Source organism: Salvelinus fontinalis, chromosome 9 (genome assembly GCF_029448725.1).
Source record: "Salvelinus fontinalis isolate EN_2023a chromosome 9, ASM2944872v1, whole genome shotgun sequence".
NCBI classification, from domain to species: Eukaryota; Metazoa; Chordata; class Actinopteri; order Salmoniformes; family Salmonidae; genus Salvelinus; species Salvelinus fontinalis.
The window spans coordinates 61,702,497-61,714,615 of NC_074673.1; the positions used below are offsets into that span (position 1 = coordinate 61,702,497).

Here is a 12,119-nt window from a genome sequence, read left to right on the forward strand (position 1 = left end):
CCATGATAGTCCGATCAGATGATTGTCTGTGTTAAATCTGTGCTGTTATTGTTTGTTGTTATTACCTCTACCTTTAGGGAGGTTGACACAAAACAACTTTATTGACTAATCATATCAATTATTTGTTTTTCAGGATATCCACCAATTATTTGACACACTGAAGTTCTGTGAATATGGTAAGTTCAGAATTAATTTGAACTCAAAATGAATCAAATTTCAATAGCTACTGAAACCAAATAACGACAATCATGAAATGGGAAATTATTAAAACAGAGTTTATGTTTTTGATTGTGAGTAGTTTTGAGTCTTTGCCTATGGTCTTTGCCTATGACTATCTCTCTCTTGCTTTGTCCCTCCCTCTTTCCCTCTTTCTGTTTTTCTCGCTCTCTCCCTCACTCTCATTCCCTCTACCTCCCTCTCTCCCTGTGTCTTGCCCTCCCCTAAGGTTCGTCCTTCCCGCCCCAGAGGTCACCGCCACTGTGACAGCTGTTTCAGCCAGTACTGCAAGGTCCCTGTGGAGATCTCGGTGTCATGTGTGCTCATCCCCTGCCGCCTGCTGTGTGGCGCCATCTTTCACCTGTGCAAAGAGGAGGAGCATGCGCTACTCTGCCCCAATGAGAGGGTGCCATGCCTAAACGCGGGCTTCGGCTGTCCAATCAGCATGCCCCGTTCCTGGCTGGCGGCCCACCTGCAGGTCTGTCCAGCCAGCGTGGTGTGCTGCTCCATGGAGTGGAACCGCTGGCCAGCCGAGGACGCCCAGTCACACACACATCCGGCCTTGCAGCATAACCTAGTGAAGGAAGAGGAGGAGGGAGGAGGACACGGCGAGGCGCTGGACCTGGCCATGGCTCTGAGAGATCAGCACCATTTGTTCCACTCCCTGAAGATGAAGGATCTCTTCCCTGAGCTGATTGAGAGGGTGGAAGAGGAGGAGAAGGAGGAGCAGATGAGAAGGGAGGGGAGGAGGAGGGAGAAGGAAGAGAAGAAGAGGGAGAGGGAGGCCCTGGAGGCACAGGGAGTGGATGGAGGAGTGTCTTTCCCTAACAGGGTTGGCTGTGTGTCTCCTGCTAATCGAGGATGGTATGGACCCCTCCCTGAGAATATTCAGGAGGCGGTTAGGGAGAGGGACAGAGAGAGGGAGGAGGAGAGAGAGCTGACCCAGGAGGAGAGGGAGGAGCTGGCCAGGGGAAGGGTGGTAGGATCAGAGGGCCCGGTGGCCTACGTCTGGGAGCGCATGTTTAACATGGAGAGGGGAGGCTGCATGATAGCTGAGGCTAACCAAGAGGCAGTGGCAAGGGGCAGAGGTCAGGGGCAAGCATCAGGAGTTAGAGGTCAAGAGATGGAGTCACATCAATCACAGACCCTGACCACCACAGGGACACAGGCACTTAATGACACACACACACACACAGACACACGCCCCAACCCCCAGTGCGTGGCCTGTCTGGCCGGCACTAAGAAGAGGCAGATGTATTACTACAGCCAGCTGGAGCCCATGAAAATCAACACAGTGAGGACCTTTAAGATTCCCACCAGCTTCACGGCCAAACACACACGCATCAGGAACCCCGGACACCGGAAGAGGGTGGACGTGGCCGTGGACACCAGCGACCTGGGGGTGGAGCCACAGGACATGCCAATCTGGGAGGAGGTGCAGGTGAGAGTTCAAGGTGAACCCTTTGGATATCTCCAGTCAAAGTAGTTGCGGACCGATAGTCTCCCGTTATAGTTCATTAGTCTCCTATTAGCATCAATTCATGCCTAACTGAACATTTGGACCCACCTCGGAGGAAGTTGCAGCACCTATTTTTTTTTTTTTTTTTTTTTTTCACCTTTATTTAACCAGGTAGGCTAGTTGAGAACAAGTTCTCATTTGCAACTGCGACCTGGCCAAGATAAAGCATAGCAGTGTGAACCGACAACAACACAGAGTTACACATGGAGTAAACAATAAACAAGTCAATAACATGGTAGAAAAAAAAAGAATCTATATACAATGTGTGCAAAAGGTATGAGGTAGGCAATAAATCGAATAATTACAATTTAGCAGATTAACACTGGAGTGATAAATCATCAGATGATCATGTGCAAGTAGAGATACTGGTGTGCAAAAGAGCAGAAAAGTAAATAAATAAAAGCACTATGGGGGTGAGGTAGGTAAATTGGGTGGGCTATATACCGATGGACTATGTACAGCTGCAGCGATCGGTTAGCTGCTCAGATAGCAGATGTTTAAAGTTGTTGAGGGAGATAAAAGTCTCCAACTTCAGAGATTTTTGCAATTCGTTCCTGTCGCAGGCAGCAGAGAACTGGAAGGAAAGGCGTCCAAATGAGGTTTTGGCTTTAGGGATGATCAGTGAGATACACCTGCTGGAGCGTGTGCTACGGGTGGGTGTAGCCATCGTGACCAGTGAACTGAGATAAGGCGGCACTTTACCTAGCATAGCCTTGTAGATGATCTGGAGCCAGTGGGTCTGACGATGAACACGTAGCGAGGGCCAGCCGACTAGGGCATACAGGTCGCAGTGGTGGGTCGTATAAGGTGCTTTAGTAACAAAACGGATGGCACTGTGATAAACTGCATCCAGTTTGCTGAGTAGAGTATTGGAAGCTATTTTGTAGATGACATCGCCGAAGTCGAGGATCGGTAGGATAGTCAGTTTTACTAGGGTAAATTTGGCGGCGTGAGTGAAGGAGGCTTTGTTGAGGAATAGAAAGCCGACTCTAGATTTGATTTTGGATTGGAGATGTTTGATATGAGTCTGGAAGGAGAGTTTGCAGTCTAGCCAGACACCTAGGTACTTATAGATGTCCACATATTCTAGGTCGGAACCGTCCAGGGTGGTGATGCTAGTCGGGCGTGCGGGTGCAGGCAGCGAACGGTTGAAAAGCATACAGTTGGCTTTACTAGCGTTTAAGAGCAGTTGGAGGCCACGGAAGGAGTGTTGTATGGCATTGAAGCTCGTTTGGAGGTTTGTTAAAGTGGCTAGTGATACATTTATTACATCAAGATGGCAAGATGCAGTAGATGGTATAGAGTACAGTATATACATATGAGATGAGTAATGTAGGGTATGTAAACAATATATAAAGTGGCATTGTTTAAAGTGGATAGTGATACATTTATTACATAAATTTTTCCATTATTAAAGTGGCTAGAATTGAGTCAGTATGCTGGCAGTAGCCACTCAATGTTAGTGATGGCTGTTTAACAGTCTGATGGCCTTGAGATAGAAGCTGTTTTTCAGTCTTTTGGTCCCTGCTTTGATGCACCTGTACTGACCTCGCCTTCTGGATGATAGTGGGGTGAACATGCAGTGGCTCGGGTGGTTGTTGTCCTTGATGATCTTTTTGGCATTCCTGTGACATCGGCTGGTGTACGTGTCCTGGAGGGCAGGTAGTTTGCCCCCGGTGATACGTTGTGCAGACCTCACTACCCTCTGGAGAGCCTTACGGTTGTGGGCGGAGCAGTTGCCGTACCAGGCGGTGATACAGCCCGACAGGATGCTCTCAATTGTGCATCGTTATTTTTATTTATATAAACCAGGTAGGCTAGTTGAGAACAAGTTCTCATTTACAACTGCGACCTGGCCAAGATAAAGCATAGCAGTGTGAACAGACAACAACACAGAGTTACACATGGAGTAAACAATAAACAAGTCAATAACACAGTAGGAAAACCCCCAAAATGAGTCTATATACATTGTGTGCAAAAGGCATGAGGTAGGCAATAAATAGGCCATAGGAGCGAATAATTACAATTTAGCAGATTAACACTGGAGTGATAAATCATCAGATGATCATGAGCAAGTAGAGATACTGGTGTGCAAAAGAGCAGAAAAATAAATAAATAAAAACAGTAAGGGGATGAGGTAGGTAAATTGGGTGGGTTGTTTACAGATGGACTATGTACAGCTGCAGCGATCGGTTAGCTGCTCAGATAGCAGATGTTTAAAGTTGGTGAGGGAAATAAAAGTCTCCAACTTCAGCGATTTTTGCAATTCGTTCCAGTCACAGGCAGCAGAGAACTGGAAGGACAGGTGGCCAAATGAGGTGTTGGCTTTTGGGATGATCAGTGAGATATACCTGCTGGAGCGCATCTGTAAAAGTTTGAGTGTTTTTGGTGACAAGCCGAATTTCTTCAGCCTACTGCGCAAACTTCATGATTGAGTTGGAGGCGTGCATGGCCACGCAGTCGTGGGTGAACAGGGAGTACTGGAGAGGGCTGAGAACGCACCCTTGTGGGGCCCCAGTGTTGAGGATCAGCGGGGTGGAGATGTTGTTACCTACCCTCACCACCTGGGGGCGGCCCGTCAGGAAGTCCAGGACCCAGTTGCACAGGGTGGGGTTGAGACCCAGGGTCTCGAGATTAATGACGAGTTTGGAGGGTACTATGGTGTTAAATGCTGAGCTGTAGTCAATGAACAGCATTCTTACATAGGTGTTCCTCTTGTCCAGAAGGGATAGGGCAGTGTGCAGTGTGATGGCGATTGCGCCATCTGTGGACTTATTGGGGAGGTATGCAAATTGAAGTGGGTCTAGGGTGGCAGGTAAGGTGGAGGTGATATGATCCTTGTCTAGTCTCTCAAAGCACTTCATGATGACAGAAGTGAGTGCTATGGGGCGATAGTCATTTAGTTCAGTTACCTTTGCCTTCTTGGGTACAGGAACAATGGTGGCCATCTTGAAGCATGTGGCGACAGCAGACGGGGATAGGGAGAGGTTGAATATGTCCATAAACACACCAGCCAGCTAGTCTGTGCATGCTCGGAGGACGAGGCTAGGGATGCCGTCTGGGCCGGCAGCCTTGCGAGGGTTAACACGTTTAAATGTCTTACTCAAGTCGGCCACGGAGAAGGAGGGCCTGCAGTCCTAGGTAGCGGGCCACATCGGTGTTACTATATTATCCTTAAAGCGGGCAAAGAATGTTCTTAGTTTGTCTGGAAGAAAGACGTCGGTGTCAGTGACGTGGCTGGTTTTCTTTTTGTAGTCCGTGATTGCCTGTAGACCCTGCCACATACATCTCGTGTCTGAGCCGTTGAATCGCGACTACACTTTGTCCCTATACCGACATTTCACTTGTTTGATTGCCTTGCGGAGGGAATAACTACACTGTTTGTATTCGGCCACATTCCCAGTCATCTTTCCGTGGTTAAATGCGGTTGTTCGCGCTTTCAGTTTTGAGCGAATGCCGCCGTCTATCCACGGTTTCTGGTTAGGGTAGGTTTTAATAGTCACAGTGGGTACAACTTCTCCAATGCACTTCCTTATAAACTCACTCACAGAATCAGCGTATAAAACAATATTATTCTCTGAGGCTGCCCGGAACATTTCCCAGTCCGCGTGATCAAAACAATCTTGAAGAGTGGATTCCGATTGGTCAGACCAGTGTTGAATAGTTCTCATCACTGGTACATCCTGTTTGAGTTTCTGCCTACAGGACGGGAGGAGCAAAATGGAGTCGTGGTCAGATGGATTCGTGGTCAGTCGTGGTCAGTCGTGGTCAGAAGGGAGGGCATGGGAGGGCCTTGTGGGACTATCATTTGTTTTTCAACGGGACAATGACCCAACACACCTCCAGGCTGTGTAAGGGCTATTTGACCAAGAAGGAGAGTGATGGAGTGCTGCATCAGATGACCTGGCTTCCATAATCACCAAACCTCAACCCAATTGAGATGGTTGGGATGAGTTGGACCGCAGAGGGAAGGAAAAGCAGCCAACAAGTGCTCAGCATATGTTGGAACTCCTTCCAGGTGAAACTGGTTGAGAGAATGCCAAGAGTGTGCAAAGCTGTCATCAAGGCAAAGGGTGGCTACTTTGAAGAATCGAAAATCTATTTAGAATTGTTTAAAAAAACATTGGGTTACTGCTAGATTCCACATGTGTTATTTCATAGTTTTGATGTCTTCACTATTATTCAACAATTTAGAAAATATAAAAATAAAGAAAAACCCTTGAATGAGTAGGTGTGTCCAAACTTTTGACTGGTACTTTATGTAAAAAAAAAATACCACAAAACTCACAAAAATTCAATTGTTCAATCAATTTTATTTGTAGAGTATTTTTGTATCAGCTATTAAACAGAAAACATAAGTGCTGGAGCTCCTTTTTTATAAAGATACCTTTTTTACCCTAAACACAAAGACACACGGTCAGCAAAATGCACCATCAAATAATGAAAACAGCTTAAACATCATTATAAGCGCAAAGTGTGCTCGATAAATAGTGAAAATCAGCACAAAAGCAATAATGGCATTACAATTAATATACTGTAAGTGTCGATATGACAGCAGTCATAAATAATCAATTATTGTCAGCCCCTGCTTACATGGCGTGCATTTTTACGCAATGACATCAGATGGATTTCATTTAGAGCTTATTCCTTGTCCTAACTGTCGACACAAATCTTCCACTTTCCCTAGCTTGACACACTCCCCACAAACACGTCACTTGCAGGTGACACAAGTGTCTTGGGTTCTGTCTTTGTGCATCTGGCCACCTGGCACTGTCTCCTCCCCCGGGAGCTGTGAGCAATTCTATCTCACGCAAAGGCTCCCATGGAATCTGTGCTGCTGCCTTGGCCCTCATTAGGTCTCAAACGTAGCCCTTATGCCAGACTCATGATGAAGTCTCTCCAAAACATCCACGCCAACCTATGGAACACAATAGAGTAGAAGACATTAGGATTATTTTTCCCGTTGGAAAAACATCATGTGTTCTGTCACTTCAAGCATTGTATACGTTTATCTATATGTATGGCAATAGGGATTATGCAATATTGACTTACCTTTGATTGTAGCAGCGATGACGCAGCACGTGCATCCATTCGTCTTGGTCTTCTTGCCATTGTAAATGAATTAAATCTCTCACTGTGTACTCCAAGTAGGCCAGAGTACACTGATAAAACTGCTTGGGTTTGGTGGACTGATATAGGGTACATTCCCGTTTTAGTGATGACATAAATATCCATCATTCGCTTCCCCTTGCTCATCAACTCACCCATTTGCCCCCTTTCTCCCCATCATACATTAAGTGAAGTATCAAATCTGTTGTTATATGTGTGAAATTAGTTTCGCTAGTTTAGGTTAAGTTTTGAAGCAATTATCGGGGTGATTATCAACTGGGCACTGAACATTCCAATTTCGGGAGAATGAGTGCAGCATGCCCTACTGTCGGGAAGAGGGTCAACGGGGAAAACCATTCAAATACAACATTCCCTACTAAAGCTGGTTATAACTCCAGTTCTGTTTGTGATATTAAGATCATATCAACAGCATTCAATATACGTACTTATGTACGAAAAGTCAAGGACGGAGGAGGGCATGACTTAAAAAATAGCATAGTAATAAAATAAAATAAATTAATGAGCAGTCAAAATTACATAACTGACAATTTCTCCAAAATGGTAAACTATCTTTATCCCCCATCTTTGCAGTAGCCAAAGATGATCTATTATATTGCTCAGCTCAGATGTGACTCACAAACTTTGTAGGTGTTTCTGATTAATAAACAATTCAATGCTAGTGGGTAGAACCATTCAAATTAAAACAAGCATTGAAACTAAACGTAGGCAACAAAAAAATGTACATGTCATTTCATTGGAAAAGACACGTCATTGGCACAAATATGCACAAAGCAGGCAGTTCGGTTCTGTCACGTCAAGCACAAATGTATCATACTTTGACTAAAACAATGATTTATTGACTTACATCATGGGTAAACTCTGGCCATTGTCTTTCAGCTCGAAAAAGTGGATTTCTAATGGTGTGGGCGTTTAATCTTGTCCAGCAACAGTGTAAAAAGTTAGGATGTGCATATCACTCACAAACCCTTCCTTCATGTATCCTCCAGGCCAGTCTGCTGTGTTCTCTGGAGAAGGAGCAGAGGGGTCACCTGATCGCTGAGTCACAGTCCAGCGACGCCCTCCTGAGCGACACGGGAACGCAGACCTACGCCTTCCTGTCAGCTCCGTTCAGTCGTGACACTTCATTGGCCAGTCTGACGAAGGACCGCCCCCTCCAGCTCCACCTCCAGCTGCAGGCGAAGGGTGTGACGGCCCGACACAACAAGTCTAGCTCCGCCTTCACCTTTCTCTGTGGACACACCTTCCAACGCAGAGAGTTCCCCAAACACTTCAGGTACTCCAAACACTTCAGGTAGCCCAAACACTTCAGGTACCTCAAACACTTCAGGTATCTCAAACACTTCCAACAGAGAGAGTGCCGCAAAAACTTAGAGTGCTCAAAACACTTCAGGTATCCCAAACACTTCAGGTAGCCCAAACATTGCAGGTACCTGACCCTCTGTCGTGTAGTAGCCTTGATATGGCTTGATATACTTTAGTATGTTTTCTAGACAAATAAAATGAATGTTCCTCATCGTTATTATTCAGGAACGTGCACACCGACATACAGATGTGTGCTAGTGGCTGGTTTGAGCAGAGGTGTCCCCTAGCCTACCTGGGCTGCACTTACAGCCAGAGGAGGTTCCAGCCCTCCACACACACTGCCACTGTCACCTACAAGTAAGAAAGCTCCCTCATAGAAACATACAGACAGCCCTTACCATTACCCTGACAATAACTTTATCTAACCTGTACCTCCAGCAAAGAGCTTAGTAGCTTCAGCCTGAGACCCACTGTCCCTGCCTCTCTAAATGAGGAGCCCCAATACTCCAAATCCCAGCCTGCTCCAGAACCCGTCTCAAACCTCAGGAGGAGAAGGTCGAGGGGTGGAGGAGGACGAGACCAGGACTCTCTGAGCACTCTGCCCTACGAGGTGCTTCACCACATGGCCAGCTTCCTGGACAGCTTGTCCCTGTTCCAACTGGCCCTGGTGTCCCACCTCATGAGGGAGGTGTGTTCCTCTCTGCTGCATGACAGGGGGATGGTCTCCCTCCTCTGGGAGAAGAAGACCTATAAGACTGGCATGGCCAAGTGGAAGGCCAAGAAAGTGGTGAGTTAGCCGAGATAGGAGAAGTTTCTAAATTCGTTTTTTTTTTTACAGTGCTTTTCCTTTGTTGATCTCCTCTCCTCTCTTCTCCTTCCTCCTCTCTGCTCTCCTCCCCTCCACTGTACTCTCGCTCCACTCCTCCCCTCCCTCTGCCCAGGTGTGGCAGTTCAGTACACTGTTCTCTCCAGTGGAAGCATGGTGTTTTGACAACAATGTACCCTCCATGTCAGACCACCTGAAGGTGTGCCCTTACTACGAGATGGAGCCCAGGACTGAGCGTGTGCTCCTGCCTCACATTGTCAACAACAAATTGAACACAGACACACAAAGCAACAGCAATAGTCTGGTCACCCTGTTCCAGAAGAAGACTTGAATAGTGTTTCATAAGATTTAATAGTGGTTCATTAGCTTTCAATAGTAGTTCATAAGGTTTGAATAGTGGTTCATTTGTGCTGCACCTACAATCCTCTACCCTGAGTGCCTGTCTGTTTGTGCCATCATGCCAACTCCTTGTCACTCATTGTCATGCCAAACATGTATGGCTTGACAATAACAGGAATAGAGTTGGCAAGAGCATAGACATATCTGGGACCATGTTAGCGATCCACTTACAGAGCCACTGAACATGCCGATTGGCATGTGTGTTTTTCTGTTGCTCATTAGAAACATGAGATTTCTGTCTTGGAAGTGCGTTTCCTGACTGATTCTGTGCTTGGTTAATTATGTTTGTCCCCCATTAGACACTGCGGAAGCCTATTTCACTTCCTCAAAATCCCCAGAATAAATCTAAGATAACTCAAGAGATCTGTAATACATTTGTACGTTTTTGCTAAGGATGATTTAGTTGCACAATTCTACATCTAACTAAGATGTTTGGTGCAGTATTTCTCAAGTTTAAAAAAAATTGCAACGTGTTGTCTTATGTAAACAAAGTCAGAGCAGCTGGGCAGATCTGTCTCATAGTCTATGCTATTGTATAGAGAGCAATCACCGCAGCTGTTCACCCCATGTTAGTGGGCAAATTGACATCTTCAAATCAAAACCCAACCTTTATTCATTTACCCGTGGTGAAGCACAGATGTTCCAAACTGTCAGACTGGATGTGCAACTGGTCAACTGGAGTCAGGTGCAGGAGAGCAGAGATAAGTGAACAGGCACACTTTAATTGGCAGAAGCAAATCAGTCGGACGCAACAGCGTCACAACACTCCAGCCAAAGGCAAAAGCGAATAGCGCACTAGTCACACAAATAATGTACAACAATACAATACCACGGGTTCAAAACAATACCCGGAAAAACCCAGCCTGCCACATCACACAATAAACGTAACAAACAACTACACACACAGACATGGGGGGAAAAGAGGATAATATACACATAGAGTGATGAGGGGATGTAAACCAGGTGTGCGGGAAAACAAGACAAAACAAATGGAAAAGGAAAGGTGGAGCAGCGATGGCTAGAAGACCGGTGACGTCGACCGCCGAGCGTCGCCCGAACAAGGAGAGGAGCCGACTTCGGCGGGAGTCATGACACAAACTCCGTTTTAGAGTACAGCACACATTTTGTTGTAACCCCGGACAAAAACACTTTTCTGCCCTACTAGAGCTGCCCCGGTCAACTGTAATTGCTGTTATTGTATTTTACTTAATTGGATATTTTTTTTAACTAGGCAAGTGGAAAGTGGAAACGTCTAGGAGCAACAATGGCTTAGCCGCGAAGTGGTAGACCACACAAGCTTACAGAATGGGACCGCCAACTGCTGTTCTCTGGATGAATGAATCATCTGGCAGCATCTCCAACTGACAAATCTGTGTTTGGTGGATGCCAGAAGAATGCTACCTGCCCGAATGCATAGTGCCAACTGTAAAGTTTGGTGGAGGGGTAATAATGCTCTGGGGCTTTTTTTCATGGTTCGGGCTAGGCCCCTTAGTTCCAGTGAAGGGAAATCTTAATGCTACAGCATACAATGACATTCTAGATGATTCTGTGCTTCCAACTTGCCTGGCCTGCACAGAACCCTAACCTCAACCCCATCAAACACTGTTGGAATGAATAGGAAAGCCAACTGCGAGCCAGGCCTAATCGCCCAACATCAGTGCCCGACCTTACTAATGCTCTTGTGGCTGAACGGAAGCAAATCTCCGCAGCAATGTTCCAACATCTAGTGGAAAGTCTTCCAAGAAGAGTGGAGGCTGTTATAGTAGCAAAGGAGGGACCAACTCCATATTAATGCCCATGATTTTGGATTGACATATTTGACGAGCAGGCGTCCACATACTTTTGGTTATGTAATGTACGTACAGTATATACCATTTCCAGCCTTTCACAATAAAATAATTAGACTGCCCACAATTCATCATCATTACACTATTGTTTTAAATTCAATCATCCTCTTTATCCTCATCATTCAGATAAATCAACTTCAATCACCTTCTTCACCCTCCTCATTATTCAGTTCATAGAAGTCACATGCACCATTATCAGTTTCTATCTGGTTTCTATCGCCCATTCATCCGTTGATGACGGAATAGCATATTTAAATTGTACGTTTATTATGTTACTAGTTTTTGCTTAGTAGCCTGAGCAATGCAGCCTCGTGAGTGGTCATGCAAGGACAGCACGGATATAGAGCTGCACCTCTTGAATTTTTTGTTATTTGACAAAGGTTAGTATGTATCTATCCATAAAAACTGCAGAATATGCTCTCTCTGATACTATATAGAAATCAAAATGTTTTAAATGGATGTAACTCTGAAGGAGGATTTGATAAAGTGATGCTCCTCTCCCTGCATCTGTAAATTAGAATAGAATAAAACTTTATTGTCCATCCAAATGGACATTTTGCTTTGGCATCACATTACTTTCAAAGGATTGCATACGCATACGTTCTCACATCATACACATTTAAACCAGTCAGTCCATCATATTGCAAACACTAAAGATATAGAAGACATTCATATATTTACTCACAACTGACCACTGTCCCAACTGCAATGGATAGATAAGTACACATACCGATACAATTTACATTGCATTTAGTAGTCCAACAGCACAAGGAACGAATTAATGTTTGAACACATTCTTCTTGGCCATGGGCATTCTGAAGTGCAGCCAGAGGGAAGCCTCTCGAACTGAGGGTGTAGAGAGTTTGAAGGATCGCCAACG

General features: G+C 45.4%; 1 protein-coding gene across 1 annotated transcript; it reads left to right on the forward strand.

Annotated features, from left to right (window-relative positions):
- Positions 1-248: 248 nt before the first annotated feature.
- Positions 249-9,718, forward strand: LOC129861851 (F-box only protein 40-like). Its single transcript, XM_055932990.1, has 6 exons — positions 249-290; positions 446-1,657; positions 7,852-8,138; positions 8,393-8,524; positions 8,606-8,954; positions 9,109-9,718. The coding sequence occupies exons 1-6, from the start codon at positions 249-251 to the stop codon at positions 9,322-9,324; spliced, it is 2,238 nt and encodes a 745-aa protein (XP_055788965.1). The 3' UTR covers positions 9,325-9,718.
- Positions 9,719-12,119: the final 2,401 nt, after the last annotated feature.